A 12,320-nucleotide genomic window follows, 5' to 3' on the forward strand; every position below is an offset into this window, starting at 1 on the left:
GGCCAGGGCCTTATGTCTGGTCACTTGGTATGTGCTTTTATAGCTCTGGATCTGATGGTGATGAGGGCCTTCTTCTGAGGGCAAGGACTGGAAGGAGTTATGGAAAGGCAGAACCTTGGAGGTGGCCTGAGGAGGTCCCTTGCTTCACCTCTGCTCTCCTCTTGATGCCCATTGATGTCCCAGAGAAGTAGCACACAGAGTTGTATTGCACAGTGTTTCTTTAATTGAAAGACAACTGATCTCAGAAGCTGCACTCCCTCCAGCTGGGTGCAACTGCTCACCAACCCCTACCACAGCAGGGACCCAGAGGTGAGGGAGAGGGACCTAGCCATATTGGGAGAGGGCATGAACCAATGCAAACTGGTTCTGGGGGCTCTGGTGGCTTGCTGAGCTTCTTCAGGGGCTAGGAAGCTTACTGCTCCTCATTTTGATAGCAGAGTACAGCCCCCTTCCTGGACAATATGGAAAGGATTCTGGGCCTCCACCTTCTAGCATCCTCCAGGGCTGGGGGTCAAGTGCTGGGCAGGGCAATCAGGGAGATAGTTGCCCCCAGATTTGTTTGTGCAGGGACTGGCCAGAGACCTATGAAGCAGAAAGCAGCCTAGGGAATGGCCAGTGTGTGTGTGTGTGTGTGTGTGTGTGTGTGTGTGTGTGTGTGTGTGAGAGAGAGAGAGAGAGAGAGAGAGAGAGAGAGAGAGAGAGAGAGAGGGAGTAGGAGAGGAGAGGGAGAGTTAGAAAGACACACAGAGATAGACAGACAGAAATATGCAGACAGAGATACAGATGGACAGGTAGTGAACTTGGGATCACCAAGGCCAAGGGCAGCAGGTATGGCCCAAGAGAGCTGGAAAACAGACATGGGTGAGGAAGAGAGGAATACATGTCTGGATGGAACAGTAGCTGTGCTACTGTGCTGTGTCCACACTTGCTGGCTCCTCCTAACGCAGATAGGGTGTCAGAATGGACAAGAAGGATTTATAGGGAGTCTTTGAGTGGATATGGTAGGTGAGTGTTAAATCTCAAAAGCTGAGGGGAATGGATGAGAGGGCCAGGCCATGTGCATATGTGCATGCTTGGGAGCCAGGAGGAGGCTGTGATGGAACAAAATGTGTGTGTGTGGGTGGGGGGGCTTTGCTTCTTTGATTCCCCTTCCCCTGTGGAACATCTGGCTATGTTCCTCAGAGACTCTCACCAAGGCCACCATGGTGGCTACTACTGCCTTTACTTCTTATAATTTCCAAACTGGATGGCCAGGCGGTCAGTGACGCAGCGGAAGGTGGCTGGCTGCACTTCCCAGTAGGGCACAGGGTTGTTGAAGAGGCTGATGCCATTATAGTAGGCCCTCTTGACTCCAAAGCCCATGGGGCAGAAGTCGTTGATGCCCACCTTGGTGATATTGTTGGAGTGCAGATAGACCACCTAAGGGAAGAGAGGATGTGTCTGGGAGTTTTCATCAGGGCTCAGTGCCACAGACTACCCTTCCCAGTCTGTCCCAGCTGGGTAGATGTTGTAGGTTGTAGGAAAGATGGAGAGCAGATGTAAGAGCGGTCAGGCCTGCCTCCACATTGGACTCCATCAGTGACTTCCTAGTGTTGTTTCATGGTCACTCTTTAATGGCCAGTTGGTGATATTTCCCACAACTGAGGACAATGACTGGAGTATGTTAGTGGGTGTTGGCTATGATTAGGGTCTTGATGTATGACTGACCCCAGGCCAGGATGAGGGGCTCAGTTGAGGTGTATAGTGAGTGGTGAGTCAGGATGGGTGGAGTGGGGCCGTGTTTGGTAGAATGATGCTGCTGTAGGAAGCAAACATTGGTCCTGACACGATATCTATATAGGAAAGATGGTACCTTAGGTTAGGAGCTCACTAGTGGTAATAAGGTAACAGGCCACTAGAGGGTGCTCTCACCCTGGCATGGACTGTGCTCTCCCATTATTAATGTAACTGAGATAAAATTGGGGTTCAGAGGCCTCATGCTCCCTGGGTACAGGAGGGGGAATGGGGTGGGAACTTGGGGGGGTTGGTGGGAGGGGGGAGAGGAAGCTGGGATTGACATGTGAAGCAAGCTTGTTACTAATTTAAATAAAATAAATGAATAAATAAAATTGAGTTCCAGAACAGGATTGTGAAAGACCTACTTTGCCTATGGGGCTGGAAGCTGAGTCAGGGAGAGAGACTTCCCTTCCTAACATATCCCACAGAAGGGAGTTAGCACTGCCTCACTACAAAATGAGAGTGGGCACTGTTGCAGTGAGGTATGGATGATGACATCAGGCTCAGAGAGTAATCTAGGTGCTGTTATGCTCTCTACCCTGGGCCTCTGTAAAAAAAGTGGGGGGTCAGGGGAACCAGGAACTTCAGAGGCTGGTGTCATGTATCCAACCCATTCTTGGAGAGCCAGCTCTCACCTGGAGGAGCTTGAGGTCTGGGAGGCCAGCAGGCACCCGGGACAGCTTGTTGTTGTCCAAGTGGAGTTCTCGTAGGGTAGGCAGAAAACTCAGGCTCCCATTCTCAATCATCCGGATCTGGTTGTGGCCTAAGCCAAGCCTGAAGATAAGTAAATTAGAAGTCTTCAGAGGCTGGAGGGGAGGATATGAGTGCTACCCTATGACCTGCCTCATTTGGTGATGGAGCCCTGCAGCCTCCCAGGACTGCCCCAGCATCACCTGTACAGCTTAGAGTAGCGAAGTAGGTCCTCCAACTCAATCGCCTGGATTTTGTTGTGGTCCAGGTGAAGTTCATTCAGGGTCTCAGGGAGATCTACTCAGAAGAGAGCATGCTGGCAGGTAAGTGCAGGGTCTGGAGCAGGTAGAAGGCCCACTCTCTGCTCCAGGAGGAGGGCCCTGATCAAGTACACTGGGCAAACCCCTTTCAATGCTCCTGGAGGTCGGGTATTGACACTTTCCTACCTTTGGGGATGCCAGTGAGCTTGGCTTCTGAGATGCGCAGGTAGTTGAGTTTCAGGCCATCAAAGGCTCCTGGTTCAAAGCCGCTGTTCTCCAGGGGATTACCACCCATCTCTAGGAGAGAAGTCCTGTCAGCCTAGAGCCAATCAGTGGCATCCCACACATCATTGGAGCCTGTTCTTTTCTGGACTGGGGATCCGCTGATTTCTGGCTCTTTCCACCTCCTCTAGAAATCAGTTTAAGAATGAGTCCAGCTAACTAACTGAAAACTTCAGCTGTTCAAGATGACTACTAGCTCAAGGGCTCTAGCACTGTTCTTGGCCTCTGGGAGCTGGGAAGTAAGAGGAAAGTGTGGAGATTCAGAGATAACGTCAGGGCTTCCAGAAAGCCATCCAACTCCTACTGCTGTGGTGGTCCACTGCCCTTCTTCATTCTCTCTACCAGCCCAGTCTTCCTGTGTCCTATACCCTCTCTTTGCCCATAATGATTACTCAAATTGGGATTTTTGTCAAGAAACATAGTGGTATTCTTTTAGACTATTTTTGAGACGATTTCTTGAACTGAGCCTTTAAAGCCACCCAGCTCTCCTTCATCGTGTCCTGAAACAAACTTCCGGAACATTCTGAGACACACAGGGCTTCTCCACGACTGCACAGGACAGTCCAGTACCCAGCTGCCCTGGTACAGACTACTCTCACCAATGCAATTCATGTTTCGGAGTCCGCTGAATACACCCTTGGGCACTTTTCGGATACGGTTGTCATGGATTCGTAGCTCTACCAGGGAGCTGGGCAGGTTGGGAGGAATCTCCACCAGGTGGTTCTTGGAAATGTAGAGTTTCTGCAGCTTCCGTAGAGGGCTAAAGGCCTTCTCATGAATCTTGGAGATCTTATTGTTTACAAGGACCAAGGCCTGAGGAAAGGCAGGGGACCAAAGTAAGCATTCCAGCTCCTGACTCCACCTCTCCTTTTCCTCTGCCTCCTGAACTTACTACTGATGGTACTTGAGAGACATCTGAACCTGTTCGGTCTCATAGAGGTTTGTGAGTAGAGTGCATGGCAAGGAACTCAGATTAGCTCCAAGCTGTCCTGGGAATTCCAATTACTGCCTAGCACAACCTGCTAGTCAGTTTCTCCAAGAAACTACAATGGAATCTATTCTTTTTGTGTTGCTCAGAGGAGCCAATAAAATGCAAAGATTTAGGTCAAAAAGGGAAAAGGCCTGAGGGATTTTGTCTTGCACCCCTACACACAATTCATCCAGCCAGCTCCAGACTTATCTCAGCTACATTGTTTCCAGCTCTCCTTTCCAGCCCCATTTGTAAACAACCCTCCTCCCAGCCAGAGGAACATCAAACTCTTCCCAGCTCCTCATAAAGGACAGGGGGCAGGAGGACGCTTACATAAAGATGCTGGAGGCCTTTGAAGTCATCCTTTCGGAGCTCAGAGATATCATTGTTCTGCAGGTCTAGCAGTGTGGTGTCAGGTGAGATCTCCTTGGGCACAGTCTTTAGACCTGGGAACCAGCACCATCACCAGCATAAGTACTCATCCAGTGTGTTGTCAGTAGGTGTAAAGGGGTGGGCATACACATGCATAAGGACACATACAGACACTAGTACAAATGTAGGGACTCTGAGATAATGGATGCCAGCTTCACAGCTTGCCCATTCTATTTGCTTTTTACATGCCAGACACTGGACACCCTCAAACATTCATACCATAACACTTTAGCCTGTGGTGACTCATACATTCCCACCCCTACCATTCTATACCCATCTCACAGGATGATAGCCCATGTATCTCCTTTAGTAGGGGCTCCTAGGCAGGACCTATGCCTCTTTAGACACCCTCACTTTAAACTTCCTAGTAACTCACCCAAGTCAGAGCACTGAACAACCCTCAGGTGGCAGTGGCAGCCGAAAGGACACATGGCACTGAAGGTAGGTGTGAGAGAATCCAGGTCGGGGACACCTGAGGTGGTGTCTGAGCCTGAAGCCTCCTCATCATGCATCATGAGCAGCCCATCATCCAAAGTGAAGTCCCAGAAGCCCTTTTGTTCAAAGGGCAGGGCCTGGCTCAGGGCGAGCAGCAAGGTGAGTAGCCACAGGGGACTCATGGTGAATGTTCCTGGGAGCAAAAAGTGAGAAGGGCCTCTGTGTTGGCACTGTTTTCCTATCCCTCACAATGGATGACTAGGAGGCAGCAGAGGGAGGAGGTATGGGTAAGAGGCACCAGTCAGGGTAAGAGTGCTGGCTGGCCAAGAGGGAGCCTCTTTCCACTCCCCTCCCCTTCGTGGAAGGAGTTAGTTTCATTGGGCAATGAAATGTCTTCCCAATTAGCTCAAGGCAGCACCCACTGCCATTGAGTCAGCCAGAGCCTGCCTCACTGTCTGAGGATTGGAGTTTAGTGCGGCCAATTGGAGGCTGAGAGGAAGCCCAGCTATTGGACCCCCAGCCACCTGGCTAATCCCTCCTGAGAGTGAGCTTGGAAGATTTGGACACTATTATTTTAACTGGGTGATGAATGAGTCAATCCCTTCACAGTCTGAGCCCCCCCCCCAGTGCCCATGTTACTCTGAGAAGGTCCAGAGGCCAAGATAAGGTGAGATGAGAGAGGGGGGAGAGGGAGAGAGGAGAGAGGAGAGAGAGAGAGAGAGAGAGAGAGAGAGAGAGAGAGAGAGAGAGAGAGGAGAGAAGGAGAGACAAGAAGAGAGAAGGAGGGAGAGAGATTCTGCAATGCTGTAACAACACCATGTTTCTCTGCTCTTTCTTTGTGCCCACTACCCTGGCATCATGGAGAGGATCCTAAGGAGAGCAGGCTGCTGCCAGAATAACAGGACAGGGTTAGGCTTGTCTAGAGGCCCCCCAGGCTGAAGCAGTGGGGTGGGGGTGGAGACTCTGTGCTGCCTGAGCCTGCCCCCAGCACCCACATCTCTTGTTTCTTCTTCCTGCATTCAACCACCCAAGCAGAACCTAGTTTGCAGGATAAGGTCACAGACCCTGCCTCTCTTATCACTCCTTGCCCAACTCCATGGCAAAGGCTCAGGGTATTTTGATCTGTTCACCCCATCTTCTAAATAGGGAATGCATGTTGGTCTTGCTAGCCTCCCAGGCTTGGATTTCTGGGTTTGTCCTGGTGCATGTGTGAACAGGAAGCCCAGCCTCTTGAAGTCTTAAAACAGCCCTAGCTCAATGTGCCTTGTATGGGGCACATTTTGGTAGCGAAGCTGAGATATTTGGGCCTCCATTTGTGCTAAATAAGGCCCTCCGATCTCAACTGCTGGAGGCAAAAGTGGAAGGAACCCAGTTGATGAGTTGGCATCACTGCTGCTTTGAAATTCTCATCATCAGTTGTGGAGGGGTGCTTGGACACCCTGGTTTGGTTAGTCACAAGTACTGCTCATCTAGTGGATGCCAGCCCCAAAAGAAATCTCACCCTGTGCTGTTGCTTGAAAAGTGCCACGTGTGTGTGTGTGTGTGTGTGTGTGTGTGTGTGTGTGTGTGTGTGTATCCACACAAAGAGATCCAACTCCAGTGGTTATCATGGTCTGCCCTGGCTCCCTTTTTATACCAGTGGACAGAAGGGCTTGCCCAGAGGTTAGTGCCAACCTGCTTCCTGGGGAGAATAGAGCACCCTTTCTGATCTCCAAAGGTCATACAGCAAAGTAGGGTACACAGCCAAAGGCTTGGCTCAATTTCCTTTTTATGTGCAGAAGTGGGTATGGTGATGACTCCTGAAGTGACAGGAAGTCCTCACCTGGGTGAGTGTCCAGCCTCACTTATTCTTTCCAAGTAGCCTCAAGATGTTCACCCCAGCCTGGCTCAGCAAGACACAGGAATTCCCCAGAAGGTCTTGGCTCCAGAGTGGCTAGAAAGACCAAGTTGTCTTGCAGTTTGCAGCCTTCATGACAGAGTTGGAGTCTTGCCTAGGGCAGATGGACCAGAAGGGCTGGGAGGATCAAGAGCAGCCCAGAGAAGGCAGAAGAGGCAGAAGGGAGGTTAGAGAGTGAAATGAAATGGCAGGGACAGAGTGAGGCACTGCTCCCCACCCCTCTGCACTGCCCACCTACCTGCCTTTCCTCTCAGCCAAAGCTACCTTGCAGGAGGATGAATCAAGGCTAGAATTTATGCCCACCTGAGCTACAAGACCCACAGTCCACCTGGACAAGCTAGGAATCAGGGAAGATGGCATGGATAAGGGATGCAATTGGACAGAGGGCCATCTTCATGGAGCCAATCCAGATCTTTTGGAACTAGAGTGGCCTGGAGATCTCCACAGAACAGCCTTTTCCTAGTCAGGAATCCTCCCGAGAAGCCTTGTGTGGCCCACAGACACTCCGGGCATGATGTTCCTCTGTATGTACTGCAGCCTGTTCAGATTACAAACTCCTCCATCCAGAGAAAGGAGCTATAGAACCCTGGGGGTGTTATATGACTAGATTTGAGGGGAAATTGGTGTGGGATCCACAGGGGCTAGGAGAAAGATACAGGGAGATCCCAGCCTGTTGTCAGTTCCAGTCCAGGCTCAACCTGAAATAGAAGGCTAAAGGCCCACACAGAGGGAGGATGGAGATTGGCTGATTTTTCAGGGCTCAAGGCTTAAGGGGTAGGGAGCAGGCAGGCTTCCCAGTACAGCCCTCATTTTCACTCAGAAAACTGTCACCAGATTCAATATTCTGCAGGGAAGGGGTCACATGCCAGACACAGGGCTCAGAGAAGGGGATTCCATTAAATTAGGAGAGTGCAGAGGGTAGGCCTTCTTGATGTCTGCACCACCAGTACCACTTTACAGACGAGAGAACTGAGGCCTAAAAAGAGGAGCTGATTTTTCCCAAGTCCTCTGTTTACTCAGCCTGAACAGAGTCCATCTTTGGTCACTCTAGGGTCTGAACTTTCTGGTCCATGAATGAGAGTAACTTCTGGGAAACTCTGAGCCTGTAAGTAGGTAATTCAGAGACCTGGAATGGGTGGGAGAATCACTAAGAGGGGTTATGGTGACAGTGGTGGTACTGCAAATAGTCTAATAAGCCTCCATTCCTCAACTCCCTCAAACTAAACCCTTATCCCCGTACACTGAGGAGGCAGGTAAAGTCAGGAAGGGATCTTCTGTGGACAGACCCTGTTAAGACCTATAGAAAGTTCCTCCAATCCCACTTCCCCCTGCCACTGGGGCCTCCGGGTCTCAGTTTCTCTTCATTGGCCTCTTTGGCTATCCTTGTACTCCATCACAAGGAGCTCTGAGCAAAGGAAAGAAGTGGTCATCATGGTGAGCTGAGCTTGGTGACCACAGGTGTGAACACAGGAAGGGAATGGGCTTCCTGGAGCTTGTGTCACCACTCCAATAGTGCGCTCCTTGTCTGCTCCTCTGAAAGCCAGTGTAGTTCTCCATGCAGGATTGCTCCAGGCCACAGCCAAGCAAAATGTGCTGGCAGTCTCTGAGAACATGGAAGGGCTGTGCCAGGCATTCAGGCTAGGCCAAGGGCGGCAGAGGCAAGGCTTGAGGTCTGGCAGGCTATGGGAGCTTGCCTACAGATGTGGGGCTGACAGCTGCCAAGGCGCAGACACCAAGTGCAGTGTCAGCAGCCTCCTCCTGGGGCACTGGGCCCTGCTGAGCAACTCTACCTCAACTATGATAAATGGGAGACACCACCTTCTACCCAGTTCTGCTGGGATCCTGGGGCTGTGCAGGTGAGGAAATGTGTGAAACAGGAGACACTTGACACTGTTTTTACTTCCTCTGATCATCAAAGGTTAGCTGACATCTGAACTGCTTCCTGTTGCCCTCCAAGGCCACCTAGTTCCAGCCTAAGATTTAAGTGTCAACTGGAGGGATGGGATGTGTGCTTTCCTGTATGCTACAAAGTGAGCAGAGTCCAAGCCAAGCTGGTCAGGGTAACATCTTACTACCTGTGGCTCTGCCATTGACAGAGTAGCTATGAAGTCAGGTTCAGTTCTCCAACAGACTTGGGGGTGGGCTATACCTAAATTCGGGTGTCAGAGGTGTCTGGGGGTATACAGAGGTGGTAGGTGCATTCATGGAGAATCCCTGCCCTACTGAGAAACTTCTGGAATGGAGTCTAACAGCAGATGACCCTGATCAGTTGGAGGTACTAGGTTTCCTAGCACTTGGCCCATGTGTCTGCCCACTTCCTCCCATTTACCAACAAAATCTGGGCTCCTACTCACCATGGTCTCGAATTTTCAAAGGACAGGAGGTTGCTGTCACTTCTCAATGGTGGAAAAGGAACTCAAGTAGTTTCTTTACGTACCCAACACCCAGTGACTATAACATTTTTAACATTTGATAAACATCTAGTAAGCTGAGGCTAAGAAAATTTGTCCCAAACTTTTCCACAGCCTCAAGGTGAGGTAAAAGTGAGGCTGAGATGTCACTGTGTCTGTCTTTGTCTGTTTGTCTATCTGCTCATCCCAAGCTCCACTCCTGGAGAGAGTAGTAAGGCAATAGGTTTCCAGATCCAAGGGAGTCCCTTTCCTTCCTGAACTTTCTCCCCAGTACCAGGTCCTGTACTGCTTGCCAGGACCTCTGGCTATGGTGGGAAAGGCCATGAGCCTCTTCATTTTCAGTCTTCCCAGGCTGACTAGGTTCCTGGATGCTTGCAGCTAGGCAGCCACTAAAGCCTACAGAAGACCACACCCAGGGATTTCTGGACTTAGAGCAATAAGGAATCAGGGAAGAAGGTAATTAGAGTGAAGAGACATACCTGGAGTCCCAGGTATATCCAAGGAGCCTTTGGCTGTGGGCTATAAAAGTGGGATAAGGGACTTACTGGCCTGGAAGAGGACAGGAGACAAAGCCTTGCTCTTAAGCCCCGGAGGAGTTGGCCCAGCAAACCATAGCCTTCCTCTGAGAACACCTGAATCTGTTGTTTTCTGGAAAGCTGGAGGATGGTCTGAGGTCTGAATGTGGGACAAGTGTGAGTCACACTCTCCCTTTCCCATGCCCTACTCCCACCCGGTGAGATTTGCAGAAAGGATTCTGTGGGTAGCCAAGGTGTGATATGTGATGCTATTGGCTTTCCCCAGCACAAAGGAATAGGCGTCTCCTAGAGGTGAGGAAGGGGTAAGGAATAATGCCAACTGTTTCAGAATTCATCAGACGGGGCCAAAGCAGGAGTTCCTTGGTTTTCTTGTCTTTAGAAGGGGACCGTACCTGCCCTGCAGTGTTTGTTCCATCCACGGCTGAGTATCCAGGGACATTCATTCACACTGCCCCTACTTCTTGGTGTGAGGGAGGTCTTGTGCTGGGGTAAGGTTTGCTGCTAGGACTATTGGGATGTGGGGGCTAGACTAGAAGATGGGTGGGGCATTTGAGAGCAGGACGGAGTCATGGTGGATGTGGAGGTAGTCAGGGGGTATTGTGGGTGACTCAGAGCCTCCTGCTGCTGCCCTGCCCTAGTGGCTTAAAGGCAGACTCACACCCTACTGTCAGTATAACCACACTGACTGCCTTCAAAGGTTCACCCCTATGGCCTTCAGCAGCCATACACAGTCATGATCCACACACAGTACCCTTGCCCACCCACAAGTTCTCGTAGAGAGTAGGTGTCTGAGGCAACTGATTGCATGTCCAGATGCCAGTCCCTAGGAATCCTGCTGGCATCTAGGAAACATCTCCATCTTGTCTCAGTCCCAGTCATTACAAGGCAGAAAGCTGGCAGGCCAGGAAGGAGCACGGGCAGAAGTTCCTAAAGATGAAACTGGAGACATCCTTCGCCTAATGAAGATTTCCTCTGCCTGCCCCACCTACAGTTAGCTCCTCCCTGTAGGGTCCTGTGCCCATGGGAGCCTGCTCCCACCTCTGGGTCAGTGACAGAGCACTCCAGTCCCCCTACCTTCCACTCCTGCAAGTCTTCAATGCCCAAATGACTTTGCCTCTCTTGATTCCTCTCCTAAATCCCTTGACAGGCCCCTCTGGGCCCCAAGCCATATTTGTCCCTGGGAACATGGCACAATTGCCCAATTTTCTACATGCATCTTATCCTCTGCCCATTCTGTATCTCAGCTCAAGAGGGTTCTGGAAAAAGATAGGACTGAGGCAACCAGGCAGGCAACCCAGGTCCTGTATACCTGGGGCTTTGTGGACCCACACCTTGTCCAGAAGAGGGTAGAGGCAGGGTGTTCGTCTGTGGTAAGTGTAGAATATCAGGGCAAGGTGTCTGGAGTGTACCTGTGAGCACAAATCTTTCAGACTACTCCAAGTGGAGACTGTGCCAGTGCTGAGTTTTGCATTGGTCCCATCTTCTCTGACCTGGCCAGGTGCCAAGCCCCCAAGAATAGCTGAGCTGGGAAATCAAGGCTAGCAGGAGTGGAGGGTGTCCCTGGGCCTTGCCATGAAGGGGTAGGGCTGTGGGTAGAGCCAGCATGCCAGTCACCCAGCCCTGCCTTGGTGATGTTCTAGGCAGCAACCCAGGTGAAGCTCTTGCCCACCCCCCAGAGGCAGACAGGCAAAGCATGGGTAAATTTAGCAACTAAGCAAGGCTAGAGGGGAAAGGGAAAGGAAGGATGGGAAGAAAGTTCAGGGAAGAGGGTAGAGAGAAGAGACACAAATGGGATTAGCACCAAAGGGGCCACAGAGTGTTGATGGAAGAACACAAACCAGGAGCCTTTGGTGGTTGCCCTGGAGGATAGAGAGAGTAGTAATGAAGCACTGGAGATACATATAGTGGGACAGCAAGACTACAGATTGAGGTAGCAGATGCAGCAGGCCTGCTGTGTGGGCAGCAGGATTGCGAGCATCTCTGGGTTAGTGAGGTGACAGCATAGCCAGGAATGAAGACAGTGAGGACAGATTGAGATATTTGTGGGAGATCAGGCCCTACCTGGGGAGGGGGAAGCAGCCAGGTACAGGCTGCTTAGTTGGTGGGCTGTCCTGTGTCTGTCCTTCGGGCAGGGCCAACCGGGAGCAGCTGCTCACTCCTGGGCAGTTCGTGGAGAGAGGGAGACAGAGGCGGTGGGAGGGAGGCTAAAGGCTGGGCGGGCGGGCGGGCCGACAGGGAGGGGACGAACAGGGAGGGGCGGAGAGGGAGACGAGGGAGGGGGCTGGTGGAGCAGAGATGGAGAGGAGGAGGGAGGAAGGGCAGCTGGGAGGGAGGGGGCAGGCTTCTCGGGCCCCCTGGCAGCTTCAAAGGAAGCAATTTTCTTGTAGACGGCTAGGCTGTGTGGCACCCCTCCCCCCATGTCCACCACCCTGGCCCCTGCCTCAAGCACACTTTGAAAGCAGGCACACTCACTTACTTAGGGACAGACCCTTGGTGTCTCTGGGCAGACAGCCTCACAGAGTCAAACTTTCCACTGCTCAAATGGGGACACTGAGGTGCTTGCTGGCATGCTGTCAGGTAGAAGAAAGAGAGATGAGGGGAGGTAGCCTTATGACTAGGATAGTGAGTGGC

General features: G+C 51.5%; 1 protein-coding gene across 2 annotated transcripts; it reads right to left on the reverse strand.

The window, feature by feature from the left end:
- Positions 1-200: 200 nt before the first annotated feature.
- Positions 201-11,906, reverse strand: Bgn (biglycan). Of its 2 annotated transcripts, none has more exons than XM_027432443.2 (8): positions 11,751-11,906; positions 4,787-5,038; positions 4,312-4,424; positions 3,608-3,821; positions 2,913-3,023; positions 2,670-2,763; positions 2,412-2,550; positions 201-1,419 (listed from the first exon to the last, which is right to left on the reverse strand). In XM_027432443.2, the coding sequence occupies exons 2-8, from the start codon at positions 5,025-5,027 to the stop codon at positions 1,222-1,224; spliced, it is 1,110 nt and encodes a 369-aa protein (XP_027288244.1). In that variant the 5' UTR covers positions 5,028-5,038; positions 11,751-11,906; the 3' UTR covers positions 201-1,221. The 2 variants fall into 2 exon arrangements, with proteins under 2 accessions (XP_027288244.1, XP_027288245.1); XM_027432444.2 differs by lacking the exon at positions 11,751-11,906 and adding an exon at positions 6,668-6,692.
- Between the last annotated feature and the right edge of the window lie 414 nt (positions 11,907-12,320).

This window comes from Cricetulus griseus, chromosome X (assembly GCF_003668045.3).
Source record: "Cricetulus griseus strain 17A/GY chromosome X, alternate assembly CriGri-PICRH-1.0, whole genome shotgun sequence".
NCBI lineage: Eukaryota > Metazoa > Chordata > Mammalia > Rodentia > Cricetidae > Cricetulus > Cricetulus griseus.